The 16,789-nt window shown below is 35.7% G+C and overlaps 1 protein-coding gene across 2 annotated transcripts in view; it reads right to left on the bottom strand.

Annotated features, from left to right (window-relative positions):
- Moe (moesin) overlaps positions 1–12,302 on the bottom strand; it is a 31,024-nt gene extending 18,722 nt beyond the window's left edge. Inside the window, exons 1-2 of one of the 2 annotated variants that reach the window (XM_076435030.1) lie at positions 11,199–12,302; positions 10,840–11,019 (exon numbers count right to left, since the gene is read on the bottom strand). In XM_076435030.1, the coding sequence (XP_076291145.1) occupies positions 10,840–11,019; positions 11,199–11,219 (201 nt within the window). In that variant the 5' untranslated portion in view covers positions 11,220–12,302. The remainder of the gene's footprint in view (positions 1–10,839; positions 11,020–11,198) is intronic. The other variant, XM_076435031.1, reaches the window with a different exon arrangement.
- Between the last annotated feature and the right edge of the window lie 4,487 nt (positions 12,303–16,789).

Raw genomic sequence — 16,789 nt, 5'->3', positions numbered from 1 at the left:
TATTTAGTACAGTGTCTAATTAATTACAGATTGATTTCACACGAAATGTTAGCAAACTTGGGTATCCCTAATATTAACTGAAATATCAGAGAAAATACTATGTACATAGAGAATAAAGTATTATTGAATAAAATTATTCAATTTAACGACAAGCACCTTTAAAATCATCCCATGATATACCATAATTGTAGCTTCATTTCACAACGAAAGTTATTACTTAAATATTATAAACAGAGATACTGTGGTGAGATAACAAGAAGATCCCCGGGGTTGTGTTGCTAGATCAAGACTTGTATCCCCACTCTACCTTCCCCTCCCCTTCCCCTGACGCTGTTACCCCCATTACATTACTGGTGGAGAGAGGGTAACCTCTCCCTCATCTAACGACACTGCTGCCAGAGACCTTCTTGTCATCTCACCACAATACCTCGATTTTGCGATTTATTTCTTAAAGTGTTCTACCCAGAGAAAATTACTCGGTATAAATTACTGGTAATTAATCATTGTATCTCATGATTAAAGTTATCACTTAAAAATCATAAACAAAGTTACCTTGACACTGCTACTTATTTCTTAAAGTGCCCCACCCAGAGGAAATGGGTATAAATCACTGGGAATTAATCATTTATTTCATGATTCAACAGCGATACTTTCGCTATTTATTTCTGAAACCGCTCTACCCGGAGGAAATATTTTATCCGGCATTGACAGTTGATACGACTGCGACCGGTGGACGAAACGAGAAAGGAAATATGTCTCATGCGTGCATACGTAATATGCAGATCTCGACATGTGTTAAGATCACACTATCAAGACGTCCTTGTAATACAGATCGATAACACAAATAGCTTATACATCATCGATGAGAGTGGGGAAAAAAAGGGTTACAGAGGAAACGTCGAAAAACTACCTGTGGCTCTCGGTATAACGCCGGCTAATCGCTGGAGTCTAGCATAAGCGTTGCGTAATAATCCACAGTTCACAGGTAAGAACACCTATATAGGTTGCTCTTCCGATTCACTGTCTGCTGTGGAACATCAGTCATTTACTTAATCAACGATTACAAAACAGTTTTATCAAATCGAGAGACCTGCACCGTACATCAAAACGCATAATCACCGATCTGCTCTTCCAACTCTGTTGAACGACGCGCGACGGCAACGCGAACCGCTAATAATAAGACTCGCCAAAATCGCATGACTCACGGTTGCATCCGGGAAGTAAAACTTCGTAACACACACGTCGAATTTTGATAGTAAATAAATCCAGACCGGGGTCACGCCCGCAAGGTCACATACCGATAAAAGGCGACTGCCGTTTGGATAAAGTGAACGGTGGACGCTTTTCTCGTTTCCTTAAATGGTGTCTGCCGTAATGAGTCATCCTGCGTTATTTTCATGCAATTGACGTAACACACATGACCGGAGCCGCTAATAAAACAACACGCCTCCGGTACAATGTGTTCGGAGCTGTCTGTGCTCGTCTCCGTGCCTTCTTTTTTTCCTATTAGGCTGTAACATATGGAACGTTCGTTTCCAATGAAACACATACCGAGTGTCCGTTAAGTCGCGATCCGACGGCGACCGCTTACGATTCTCTTCGCGGCTACAATCACCAGAACAACTTCCTCATCCTTTCACGGAAGGAAATTTACTGGTTGCCTACATTTACTTTAACCCTCCAACGGAAATGAATTAAATATCTCCAAAAATTGATAAACAAAACAGTGAATAAACATCATCAATTAGGTATATAATTTTAATAATGAACGGAAGAGCTTGAGAAGAATATTAAGGCAGAAATCGGGTCGTTACGATGTTAACAGCAGTCATGGAATCAATTTAATATAATTAATCTAGTAAAAGGCGGTGACATTTTAAAGCTAGTTCGCGAATTATGAACCACCCTTTACGCTTTTGAATCCGATCAAAATAACTTTGTTACAGCTTACGTCAATAACTAAAATATTCTACCGCGTTATAGTCTTCGCCTATAATTAGACTGATTCTGTAATTTCTCAGTGGAAACTAACCCGTATATCTGGTTAATAAAAATGTGGTTAGTAAAATATTTTTCGTGATACGGGTGCAAGCGCTCATATTTCAAGGCTGTTTGCTTTTATGTACCTGTACTAAAGCACTACATTAAATCTGACTAAGAGAGTGTGCTATATGTCATGTTGATCAAACAAGTATGTATAGTTACTCTTGGCTGCGTTCTGAAACTTTATGCAAATTCGAAATTTATGCAGAAGCAAAAACGATTTAATTAAGTTCGCCGGAATTGAAAAATGCTGTTTTTATCGTATGTAGTTATGGTGTGGAAAGTTTTAATAATTCTTATATATTGGGTTGTTGATAAAATCAAAATAAATACACGGATTCCAAATTCGAACGAATAATCTTTTATACTCTTGTGGGTACTATTACTTGGTCAATATACAACAGGATTTCCCCAGGTTCAGGTTAGGGATCCCAAAATATACTTTCACGTCGTGCTGTTATGTTTAAGTTGTTTCAAGAGTACACCAATGTGAACGCTGTGACCCACCCCGGTGGCTATCCTCGCATAAACGAATGTTTCTCACGTAATGAGACCCACAGCTGAGTCCTTGTCGAAACTACTAAAGTCATTGTGAATGATTGCACGATTCTCTACTGATCGCGTGGTTGCAATTGACGAAATCACTACAAACACACCATCCACTGATGACCAACGTATCTCGGTTAATAAAAATCTTCTTGGATCACACACGACCCATCCGTAGTTATGTCATCATAATAAAAAATTTAACTAATCGACATTGTATCGTAAATTCATTATACCGGCTGTTTAATTGTGCATGTTATGTACGTTTACAAACCTATCAATGATATCAAGACGATTCTTTTCCAAATTCTCTGGTTTTAATAGGTGCAAAGCATGTGAAAAAAAGAGTCTAATTGTTTATTAAAACGTCTCTAGCACAGTCCGGAACGTGGTAAATTTGGCAACGCTGTCTCAGTCCGACTTGAAGTCGTTCGCGTTGTATTATTGCTGTCTCTACATGCAACTGCAAATGTGCAGTAGCTGGATCGGACCAGCTGATCGGATTGGTGTTGCCACATCGCATGTTCCGGGGCCTGTATTCTAAACTTCGAAATTTTCTAATCTTTCCAACCAACTTTCAGAAAAACTTTTCTAAACTTTCTATGCTAACTTCAGCTCGAAATGTTCCTCGAAATTCTGCATGTATTAAAATTCATCAGAATTGTAGCATTAAAACTGCTAACACGAACAATTCAGAGGAAAATTGTTCCAAGCAAAAATTATTTAATCAGATTAAGTCGACTTATAAATATTAATCCTACTTGTACTCGAGGAATTAAATGCACTCGACTTTTTATACATTTGAAGATCGCGCTTTTCATTCACATTGTACAGAAGGCCATTACTTCGTGTACTAATTGAACTTCTGCTGATTCCAACTACTAAGCGTTAGCAATCAAAGGCTATGATATCTCTAGAAACACACAATATAGATAATATTATAAATCCCCTCCGTCAGATAAAGGATAAAAACTTAGCCAATTTATATTGCAGAATATATACTTTGTTCCAGTGATGGATAGCGACGAGATACTAACTGTTATCTATATTAATCAAGTAGATGACTTCGCCGAGCAGGAATGTTCTGATTTTACTGAACAGACTCTGTGTATATAGTGAACGCGACTATATGTATAAGTGACACACTTGTCGCGGTAACGGTGAAAAATTAGTCTACAAACGGGTGAATCGGCAAAATCCATTTATAGGCTTTAACAAACTTTGAAGAAATTCATTGCTATGCCAGTTGTATCTAATCCCTTCGCTTCAGCCATCTCTGCCGTAGCAGAGCACGATACGGCTTCTACATACACTTCGAACGTTAAATCATACCTGACCGTCTGTGCGACACATTATTTGTTCACTAGATTAAAAAAAAAACAGGTACAATGAGTAAACTTATTCTCTTGTGCTGAACAGAAATCCGGACACTATGGAGGAGTTGAAGCAACCGTTCAAAATACTGGAGCCTGTTACATAGTATACGGTTTCCACGTAACGTTCCAGCAACGAGATAAACCGCACTACTTTCAAAGTAAAATTAACGACATCTTCTTTCAGCTCGTATCTTCTTTGCGAAACGTTCAAGGGCTACGCTACGCCATCGGTATCGCTTGAAAGCGCAAAGATAATTCGCGCGTGAACTAACATCTCTCTCCGAGACGGGTATAATTTCTGAAAGATTGTGTTTGCACACTGACGCCTGCTCTGCGAACCATGATCAAACGAAACCTAACAGAACGCACACAGACTCGGTAAAACATAGGCGACGAGTGCTGCTTCAGCCAGTCGCATGAATAACGAGTAGATGTGTACTTTTGAAAGTTGAAATACGAACGAATCTTAACCCTTGTTCGAGAACACTGGAAAGCAAACCCCTTGTTTTTTATGATGACAGAAATATTTAAGTTAAATCAAATATCGACAGTCCGTATACAGGATGTTCCAAAAATATTACTTCCTTGAAAGGGATGATTCGTAAGGTCATTTCAAGTAACTTTGTCACAAAGGAAGATACAACATTTTTGGGACACCATGTTTATAGAACTAGATGTCTTCCAGAATCGAATGCCCAATTTCATTGGTGAAATATAAACGTGCTGAACAGCGGACAAGGGTCAAAACATTTAGTCCCATTAATCTACTGGATATTAATTGGGCCAACTTGTCCCATTTATCTACTTCGGAATAATTGCGTTTTAATTACAGCATTATGTATGATTTTATAACTTCTTCTCGACATTCGTTTAACCTCTCCCCGCTCTTTATCTGCACCGCTTAATCATTCCCTAACGCTGTTTCTTCCGCTTACTGCCTTTTATACATATACGATATACAAGATGAGTCACTCTCAGGTCTTCCGCTTGAAATAACTCTGACATTATCGCGAGGGAGTCTGTATCGTATCCGCGAGTAGCATGGTTTCGGGATTTCCCTGGAGAGACCGTAGTCGTTCTTGCAATTAAAAATCGAATCCCGCCTCTTGACGCTTACCAGGTCATCCTCGAACTCATCGTCGTCCGTATCGGAGTCCGAGTAACCTCGCAGCTTTCGAACTTTCTTCTTCACTTCTTTCTTCACCCGTCTCGCTATCGCATTTTCCTGCTGCATGTACAATCGTGTCCCATCGTTAAAAGGAGAAGGCTACCAAACTCTAGCAACCAACCTAACCGGATACAAGCTAGCTGTACTGGCTGAGATATCGCCTAGCGGTTTGTGAAATCAGCGACACATTTGTCTAACGTACGATCAGGTCTGTTTGACCGAGCGGTAGGTCATTCGTGTTGACACTGCGCTGCCTAACTATAGCGTCACCCATATTTTTCAGATTTTTTAACTCTGCAAAAATAACACAGGGGGTAACAAGTTAGAGCGTCGCTCCCTGTGGAGAAATTTTGAGAAAAATTAGTTAGGAGCATCCCTATTTTTGAATTAACGCGCGAGAAAGAAAGTTCCACAGATTATTTATTGAACTTCTTCATTTCAAAAACTTGTATAACTTTTGTTACACCAGTCAAATAATACTTTGTTTCAGAAAAAAATAATATTTTGACTCCCTTTTCATACAGTTTCTATTTTAACTCTTTTCTCGTAACACTATTAACATGTAGAAATCAGTGTTTCAGTTCACTGTGTGAACAGTTAAATGTAAAAAAACGATTCAGACAAAAAGTGGTAGCACATGACAGGGCCTATATCATGCTGATATTCACACGACCTTGAAATCCCCTGTGAACACTAGATTTTTAAACGGAAACTCTATATTATTTATTATCTATTCTTGCACGTTTTCAAAATACTGTCTATACGCGTCTTTAGCTTAAACTTAAACCATTCCCGAGATATGGAACGACAAAGTTCATCGAGCTGACGGTATTAGCGATATATTGGGTTGCGTAATAAATTCCCGCGTTTTTTGTATTTTATTTTTTTCCCGCGATTTTGTGTTTTGTTAGGTAAAGTGTACACATGCATTTGCAAGTCTTTTTCTTGCTCTGCAAACCTATCTGCTTCAATTTTTCAAATTAATTGATTTTAATCAATTTTTAGGCTTTCTCGAAGGAAGTTCCAAGAGGCTGAAAAATTCATTTTTGACATCTGTTCGACATCTCACTAAAGTTGCATGTCACCCAAGCGGCTTTACTCAAAAACTTGGAGCTTGGGTGCCACGCAACTTGAGTGAGATTTCGAGAAGATGTCGAAAATTAATTTTTCTGCCTCCAGGAACTTCCATTGAAAAAGCCTGAAAATTGATTAAAATTGATTAATTCGAACAATTGCATATTAATATATCTACATTAATATGATAGATTAAAGTGCATATACAATATGTATACTTCACATAACAAAACACAAAATAGCGGGAAAAAATAAAATAAGAAAAACGAGGGAATTTATTACACAACCCAATACAAGTCCTCGCTTAAATCGAACACACCGTATAAACGTTCGAAACTCTTGAAAATTTTAGTGGTGCTACAGTTATGCTCCGCAGTGTATATTCACGAGTAGGCGTAACTCGTCATTGCACACTTTAGCGTAGAAAGTTTACGAGTTGAAATCGTGATTGGAGTGCGAGTGGTCAATGAAAGTCCTTGCGAACAATATGATTCACCCACCGCCATCTTATGACGGCAAAAACCTTCGCGAAATAGCTATACAATCGCTTATCGGTGACCATCTTACTACAATGCAGACCTTCAAGGTGACCTATTTTGAGACTGGTCATGAAACTAATGAACTTTCTTCGGATTTTATGAAACATTGTTCTAGATCGAAGTTGAATTATTCATTAACGCAATCATTGCCGCGTGAGCCTTGTTGGACTTTCCGCTCGGGCCGTTTCGATAATCTACTGTCGGAATAATGTGCTGTATATTTCTGTAATAAATTGTATATCTTATACCGCGCGTTCAAGGTGGTGTCTTTCTCCCGTTAATAATTCCAAGTGAATTAATGAAGAAATCATGCAAATAAAAACGATGCACGCCGTTATCAAATATATTTTGAGAGTATGAATAATCATTACAAATCATCGGATATATTTTATCTGTTCACACGACGCTGCGGTTTTCCTAGTGACGTACAAGCAAAGCTAGTAATAAATTTTTCTCGAAAACTGCCGTTGTGCAAGTTTTGAAACAAACATTTTCCTCATATTATGTAAACTAATTTCTCTAGAAAAATACTCGGACACAATTATCAACAAAATATGAATACATTTACAAACTTCTGTGTGGACCGTATTAAAAAAGTACGTTAACTATGTATCAATAATAAACAATGTGTCGCCTCATTCTTTAGCGTCGGACTCTCGTAGAACGATAATCTGGTATAGTCTGGCCGACCGAGTCAAAACTAAGGAAATCCCAAAGAAATTACACCGGTCAAATGAATGAAGTCTTCGTTTATGATTTATCATGAATTATGGTGATTTCCTGGCGCGTCGACTACATTCTCGTGCAAGAGCTTCGATGATTCCGATCTCAGGACAATCAAACTATACGTCACTATTATACAGGGTTGAAAACGTTCTATAAATAGACTACCTTCAAAGCATCTACCCTAAAAATTTCATTGAGAAATTTGTTGAAATAATAACTTTGTACACGTACAAAAATCCATTACACATTCCAGTATAAACTTTAATATTTAAAAACATTATTGTCGTAAGCAGTATTTAAAATATGTGAAGAATTAAAAACCAAATTTCAGTTGAATTTTGTACAGTTATTCTCGATACAAGGATCTAGTATAGAAATACTAAAATACATATCCGATGTTAACACGAACCGTTACATTTTTGTCAGTTTTCAAAACTTTTCAACGAAATTTCCAGATGCTACTGTTTTTACTATATATTTTTAAATGACAATAACAGTTACTCAATAAACTATCGTTATATATGTACATGATAAAAATACAATGTGATCTTTCTCACATTAACCGGGTCCCAGGGGATACCGTTTGTTGGTGAGATTTGAGTGAAACTTTTCAGTATGTACTGACCCAGTCACCGTAATCCCCTCATTCATGGTGTGTTGGGAAAGAGCACATTTTCAATAGATTAATTACGCACGATTACAAAAATCTGAAATTCATTGATAAATAGCGAACGGATCTTTACATTCTCTTAAAAAATCGCACGTGTGCGTCAGTAATAAATAGAATTTCGAGAATAACTATTTAACATACTATTTAAAGTGTCAAATGCTGCACACATGAACTAAATATTTTATTTAAAGAAATTGAAGCATGAAATGCAATATTTCAGTCTTATGGTTCAAATATTTGCGGAAAATATTTTTAGTGACAAAACTAAAGGTAGGAAGAGAATAGTATTATTAACAAATTTATTTTTTAGTTTACGTGTGATTATTGACACATATAACTTCAATATGAAATACCTTCATAAACGTAAAATGAAAGTACGTAATAGTAGAGTTAGACTATGTCCATTGTTTATCAAATCAAATTTTTAAATAATTTAATGTAAAGCCAAACTCTTTGTTACTATCAACAATGTTATAAAAACATCGTAAATTAAATGGAGGTGTGTTTCTCTATTAGAAATGAGTTTAATTAAATACACCATAAGTCAGAAAATACCGTGAGTTAGGTCAGTCTGGAAAAATTCCATGCGAAACTCATTGTCGACATCGAACCCTGCATCTCTGGTATTTAATGAATTTAAGAAATTTCGAGCTGAATGATGTTGCATAAACGTGGTAGCATCCACGTATGATGCGCTGTTGCCGTCACGCTTCTTTTCGAACATCGAGGTATGTATTTACCGAGTTAAATGAATAACCCTTCCCCATCTGCATTGTACTATATCCAAAGTAATTACGATTCGCTAATTTATTCGGCGCACACACGCGCGAGTAGTTACAGATAACATAATTACATTATCTAATCTCTACCTTTGTCTAAACGCAGGGAAACATTTTATGAGCATAAACAGAAGCTCGAATCACTCGTCACAAAAATCTACAGGGTAGTTACAGTAAAAAAAATAAGCGAAAGTTCTTAACGTTTCCAAAAATAAATGTTTGATAACGTTCGAATTACTAAATTGTACACTACATGCAAATCTTGTCTAGTTCTGCCCAAATTTTTAACAAGCATAATTTTTATTCCTTTTCTTGTACGTAATAAGCTAGAATTTAGTAATGAAATTATAAAATCCATGGAAAAATGTCTATCATTCGTAAGTTTCATTTGTCTTGTAAGAAATTAATTGTAACGTAGTGTGAGATTGTTTCACTACATAAAAAATGGATGACACAAAAATCCGAGATACGAGCAAGTCGAAAAAGAGAAAAATGGCGAGACAATGAAAGTACACGAGCGACTGTGTCAAGGTGAAGGCGCGTCTACATCATCCACACGGTGAAAGTAGATGGCGTATCTACCTCATCGTAACTGTACTTCGAGCCAGGTATCAGGACCCAGTATACGAAAATCGGTTAAAGCAAATAATATCTTCGAACTGATAAGAGCAACGCCGAAAATTATGCGCCTGACAAGTAATTCGTAAAATATCTATTTCTGTCTTTTCACAATAGAATTACTGAGATAACAATCAAGCGTAAGCTTCAATAAGTAATCGGATAGAACGCGACTATAAAAGTCGACGACACCAGCATCCATCGTCAACGAGTCTTCTTACAGGCCACTTTCTTACGCGTTCGATGAATTAGTAAAACATTGTAATGGCGCTCTACAAACCCCCTTTTATCTTAAAACTTTACGAGAAATTTTCTTGAATTGCATGCACATTGTTCAAAATTGTAACTTGCGTTTTATAACATTTTTATGTCGAAAGCAAGAACAGATCAATTTCTCTAAATAAATTTCAAATAACGTTAATACTAACCGTACCGAGCATACTAATGGAAGCATCTACGTAATTTCAATAATCATAAAATAAAAAATTTGAATCCAGTCGTGGTACGGTTAGTGTTGAACTGAGATTTTTAAATTATATTTTAAAACACAGTATTTAAATACGTGTGAGCCCACAAATTCTTTTTCACAATGTACACAAACAGTATAAAATATTATAAATTAAATTTAGAAATTACATTAAATCATAATGGTAAATACTTCTCCCTACATCTTTCGAATTTGTTTACTCCTAAAAGTGTTAGCCCTCGTCGTAAAATGCTTGGGTCTGCTCGAACCCGGTCGTAGTCTTCGTCTACTACATAGATAACGACGGTAGCCATTTGTTTACGTTACAGTGGGGACAAGCCGAGAAATGAAACATATTGTTTCTTCTAACAAAGTAACTTTTTTTATATAAATTGTATAGAAACGGAAGATATAAATTTTTGTATTGTTCAAGCAAAAACCTTTCACACAATTAGCCAATATCGGAGCATATGTTTATTTATTAACCGTGCAGTAATATAAAATGTAAAAAAACGTAAATAAATTTCTGCAATATTTTCCCACTGTGTCGAAAGGCGCTAAAAGACCTATCGATAGATCACTAAAAAAGTTTCAGTAACTATGGTCAAGTAACCCTGTGAACTTTTTAGTTTGAAATTATTTGAAAACGAATATATTCAAAGTTCAACAAATGCAGGTAGATCTAATACAACTAAGTCTTGATACTCCTTCCAAAGTTTGGGATAAAGCATTACAATAGATTTGAAAGCGACTACGAATGCTTCGGAATGGCCAAATTCCGAAAGGCCAGTAAATAGCAGATTACTGTACGTATTAAATATCAAGTCATCCTACCTTTTTGTAGAGCTTGATCCATGTCAGGTCTCCTTTATTGTCGGTATATTGAAGCCCAAAAAACCACACCTCACGTAGTCCGATCGTTTTCACAACCTGGTCGAAGAGTTGTTTCCCGGTGGTCGTCTGCTGGATCGCGAACTCCAGTTCGGCGTCCATCGTCGTCACCCTGACGTTCATCTTTGCATGCGAAAGAACAAGAAACGAAAATGAAAAACTATATCCAGCCCCAGCAGCAGAGGATTCCGCGTCTAATCCGTTTCCAACTTATCTCACAAACTTATATCCGAAATAAAAGAACACACTGTACAATACGATTGCAATGGGTTCGTTCGATCACCCGTAGAAAGCACGCTTACCATTTTATTACCAGCAACCATGGCTGCTACGTTAAACTACCACGCGGATACGAACGAACGAACGAACGAACGAGCGAACGAGTCGGTTAACACGGTATAATGTAAGGCACGTCTGTGAAGCACTCTGCACAAATGATTCGGTGCACTGGAAATTGAAAAATGTTAATTAAACCGATCTCGCTCGAACAAGATGTGACTGTTGGCGTTTGCCGGTCTCGAGATGGACAATGCGCTAAAGGGGCAAGTGCAGTCGCCGTCGCCAGCGTCTTTCTCCCCACCCTTCCGCCCCGCAACCATAAGCATTGCATCGTTCCCCTTCTTTGTTAGATTCGCTGCTCTATCCAGCGCAAAGGTATGGAGAAAGAGAAACAGGACGTGATCACGTGAGGAAGCCGGTGCGCTTAACCGTGGCCAATCAGCGTCCAGCTAAAATACCGGGTGTGCGGAAGGAAGCAACAGTTCCGTTAACAGTGGCCTACGTTTTCCTACGATATTCAGAAACTATTACGTCGAACATTGTTAAACGAGCTCTCTAATAAAACAGAAAATTCAATAGACTGTTGGCACCGTACTTCTGGAATTCAGGTAACCGTTAACGAAGGGAGCGTCGAATTCGTTTGAAAATCGTTTTGAAATCTACCCTATAGGGGGCATAGCGAGTTAACACATACATTCAGTACCGGTTTTAGCGCCGGGAAAACGGGGCCCTGTACTTGAGGGGTCTCACATTTACTGTTAATTATTCCCACAATTGGTAAAAAATATATCAATGTAATTGAAATAGCCGAGGTATTCAATTTTTTACTTTTTTACTGTACTATTATATATGTAGACAGCGCCTACTAGGAACACATTTTTTCTTAAATCAGGTTTGCTCCGGGCTCCGCTATCTCTAGGCGCGGCTATGCATACGTTAATTGCGGATGCCTGGGCATGCGGTTTTCGATAGCCTGCTGTTGCGAAGATATATATACTATTTCAAAGTTATAGATAATACAGACATAATTTAATTCATGACACTATTAATTTTACAAGAAATGTTGATTGTTTCTCTCTTTGATTATTCTTAGCATATCCAGATACTCTACATTAACTACACGCTGCGAAAAAATATTCTATTTGACATTTCAATTAATCAAAACATTACCTATCTAATAATAATTTAATCTATAATTTAAAATGTAAGAATTTTCTATGGTTTCTCATTCATACATAAAATAATAGTTTCCATTTCAATCTACACATTTTATAGACGTATTTGTATATTTTATTTGCTAAACAATTAATATAAAAAATTAATTTGTAGTGAATTTATGATTTTCTGAGTTTGTCTATAAAAATGTAAATTCGAGAGTAAACCTCTGGTCTGCTTTAAATTTTTTGTCTGCCGGCATATGTAGATAACGACAAAATGTGAACTATGAACTTGAAATAATTATTTTCTTTAATTACTGTATCTCTCGTTTTGTACATTCGTATAAAAAACCGTATTCGTACATACTATGTAATATGCACTATGTGAAAAAATAAGTCAAAAGGCAATGGTGAAATAAAATTACAATTCTAATGAAATAAATGATTAACTTTACGGAAAAAATGCTACAAGAGATATTGAAATAAATAAATGATAAAACGTTTATCATTGGTTCGTATATTTAAAACAAAATGGAGACAGAAATATAAAAAAAGAGTGAAAGAGAAAGAAAATATCCGAGACAGATATATGAAGATATATGAGAGATTATAATGAAATATGTTATTATAATATTGAAAATTAATTATAAAAATGTACATACCGACTTCCCCATTGTGGCAGCTTAGTTTCTCTTGCTAAACAGTAAAACTATCCGTCTGAAACGAAAATTACATGCAGCTAGTAAAGTTTGTTTATTGTTATTATTATTATTTAAGTACTATAATTACAAATATGTATAATGGGTATAGCCAATTAAGTGGATCAAAGTGCCCAGAAATTAATTTGAACTTTTAATGGACCATCCAATGGCTTGCAAAATGTATTTTATATCTAGCCTTAACCCCTTATCTGCACTGAACAAGTAATAGTAGGGGTAATGTAGATATAGATATACAGGCTGTTCGGCAACAGGTGGAAGAAAATTTAAGGGATGATCCACTCTTACTCTTAATTGTCATCGTGTGTCATGATTTTAACAATTATTCCCTAAAATGTTTTACCACCTATTACCGAACAATCTTTACTTTCTTTTGAATTATTAAATATTAAATATTTACAAAACAATTTTAATTTTATTTGAAGTACATTTAAATACTAATTATTACGCTAAAACGTATTGCACAGAAGAGTAACTTATATTCGTCTGAAGCTTAGTTTCCCAACTTTTCTAATCTTACAGTCCCTTTTTCAAAGTTATTCTTGTTTAGTGCACCCCTTTCAAATCTTATTTTTAATCTGGGAAAGGTAGATCGAAAATACAGCGGTAGATACATAGTGGTATCCACGTTGACGGGATCTAATGAGTCTTTTCTGATTTGAGTTATAAACGTGTAAAGAAAAACATCGACTCAGACAGACAGAGTCGTTTCTGCTTCAAGGTACAAAAGAGCCACCGACTAAATACAGCAAAATTATTAGGTCGGTCTAACAAACAATGGTGCAAAATTACATCAAAATAGATTCGTATAATGTGCCGAATGTCCCCGCCCCCTCCCGTGTGACAATCAGAAATAAGTAAGAGGTTAATATAAGGGTTAGGAAAGTGGTGGGATCAAGAATATGTCGAGCGTCAGGAAGTTGGCGGGAACTGTGGGAAACATTGTTAGAACAGACAAACTAAGAAAAGGAAGTCTGCCAAATGACAGTTATACAGGGCGGGCTAATAATTATGACCAGCTTGAATATTTCCGTTATTGGTAATAATATGAAAAATTGATATACATATACAACATTTGCATGGTATAGAGAGGAAAATATTGTGAAGCAAACATTTTTTGTATGGGTGACGGTGTTTCGGAGAATCCAAGGTCACCATGATTTCTTTGAATGGAATAGCTTACCTTTTGTATCGTGAGTCGAAAAAGTATCCAATTGTGCGTGAAAATGTATTCACCTTCATATGTTCTAAGACTAATAATTAACGAGATATTATTAGAATAATTTTCCATATGTACTCACCATATTCAAGTTGAGGGACATCAGTTCAAGCACCTATGTATATGTATAGTACTTACTAGCCTGCAGCCGACAGGTCTGAATAGTATTTCTTTAACTATTATGTTTAGGACATACGAAGGTTACCACATTTTACGCAGAATTTGATACTCTATAATTTAAAGAAATCAAGGTGACCTTGAAATCTCTGAAACACCTTCACCCATACAAAAAATGTTTACATCACAATACTTCCCCCTCCATACGATGCAAATTTTGTATTTATCATTTTTTCATATTATTACAAATAGCGGAAATATTCCGAGGTAGTCAAAGTTAATGGTTCGCTCTGTATAAAGATATAACGGCGCCATAAAACAATTTATAAATACTAAGAGGATAAAAATTAATAGCAGTATGAAGACGTCTGTAATAGATACAGAAATGGTGTACATGTTCAATATAGTCAATGTGGATAACTAAAACGAAAAAAAAAAATAAATAAATGTAAGTTCAAAAACAAATACATATACACAGATAGTGATAAACAAAGTGCGAGATATTTAAAGCGATTTAGTCAGCATAGCAAAGGAATAAAACAGTTATACATACGAATGAAAAAGTAATATGTGCATGAAATAATTATTGGATGTGTACAAGTTGTGTAGAAATTAGATAATTGTATAGAAATAATTAATATAATATGAAATTATTATTTAAAAGAAGTAGAATATTTTATTTATATTTCATAACTATTCAATTATTCAGAATGGAGTACATGAATGGCATGAAATGAATAACAATCCTGTTTAGAATAGAGTAAACTAGTTTTTTGTGTATCTTTCTCGAAAAAATAAGTATTGTGAACATAATATTGTTTATATCATTTTCAAAATTTATTTTGTACATTAAAGTGTACATGGAATTACAAAAATGATACTGATATTTGTCCTGCAGTGAATCCTATATATTTGTTCTTACAAAAACTAATTTATAACAGACTTAATTATAGGTGAGGTACAATATAATTTACTATATTGTAGTGATAGGTAATACTAGCTTATTAGTAATAATAAAAATAATAAAACATTAAACATTGGAATGTAATCTATCGGAATTTATTAACTTTATATGCTGAAATGTTTATAATTTAAATTCTCGTCCGACTATAGTGCACAAGGCTATTATTTCACTTTTAAGATTTATATCGCAAATTAAACTGCGATTAGAATTATCAGAAACAAAATCGTTATTTGATCTACAATATATCTTGAGTAGAATTATCTAATCTGTGATGTGCGAAGGAGTTCACGGCAGAAAGACGCGTCAGCTTCGCAAAGTGTAATGTTAATTAACATCAATTTATTAATTATGACTTTTTATTTTAAAGAATGACATATATACATTCAAAAACTGTTTGCACGTCTCCATATTGAAAGAAGAGACAAGTTATAATGTAAATCCGCGTGACCGACATCCGCTGACAGAAAGGAGTGCCTGCACACGGTGTCTGGCATTCCCATTTATCTAGGACCTCCGCGTCCGTTGAACCGTCGGTATCTTCGAATTTTTGTCAACTGAAGTAAAAAAGCTTTGTATCTGTCCAACTTTTCACAAGATACGAAGATAGAATACATCTATTAATAAAGTTTCCATTTCCGACTACACTAGCGTCCGAAGTCCAAAATACTCGTTTGTTGAACACACATCGAACTCTGCCAATTAATCCAGGAATTCGACTGTTTGCATTCAACCATGATAACACATCCGTGTCAAAAAAAGAAGAGAAATACAAAGAAAAAAAATGTACATATTAATATACGAGATTGTCGTACGTTAGAAATCTTCGCGTAACGAAAGGAATGTGATAAAAAAGGATTCGTGGCTTGAAATGTCTTTCAAGGTCATCCATTGATGCTTAGTACACAGTTTCGACATCGGTAAATCACACCGGCCGTTGAGCTTAATATGACACGATGATTGATGAAATAAACATCAGTGAACTTCTTAATGAGGATATGTTAATTTGTGTATTAAATTTGACTGATAGTCATGTGTGGGCGTTATTATAACTAATCACTGAGCGTAGCTAGACATCCGTAAAATTCACAGAAATATAAACGTGTATGCTGTCTTCGGCTCGTTTTACTTTAAAGGAAAACTGTTACATACTATAAACTCTCTTCAAGCTCTTGGTATTTCCGATTACACCTACGTTGTTACACCACTTAAATTAACGCTCTATGCATATAGAACATTATGATCTCAGTTTTTTTTCTACTGGAACACATCCGGCTGTAGTGTAAAAAAAATGAATATAACAGAATGAAGTTAAAACCCCGATCGTGTGAACGTAACGACTAACGTGAATATGAAGGGGAATATGGATATTTATAGTCGAAAAGTGTTAACTAATTTTATTATTTAAACGTTTTGATGTGGATTAGTAAACGGAAGGTTA

This window comes from Lasioglossum baleicum, chromosome 12, assembly GCF_051020765.1.
Source record: "Lasioglossum baleicum chromosome 12, iyLasBale1, whole genome shotgun sequence".
Taxonomy (NCBI): Eukaryota; Metazoa; Arthropoda; class Insecta; order Hymenoptera; family Halictidae; genus Lasioglossum; species Lasioglossum baleicum.
The sequence above is the reverse complement of the archived record's forward strand: the minus strand, read 5'-3'. Positions and strand labels throughout refer to the sequence as shown.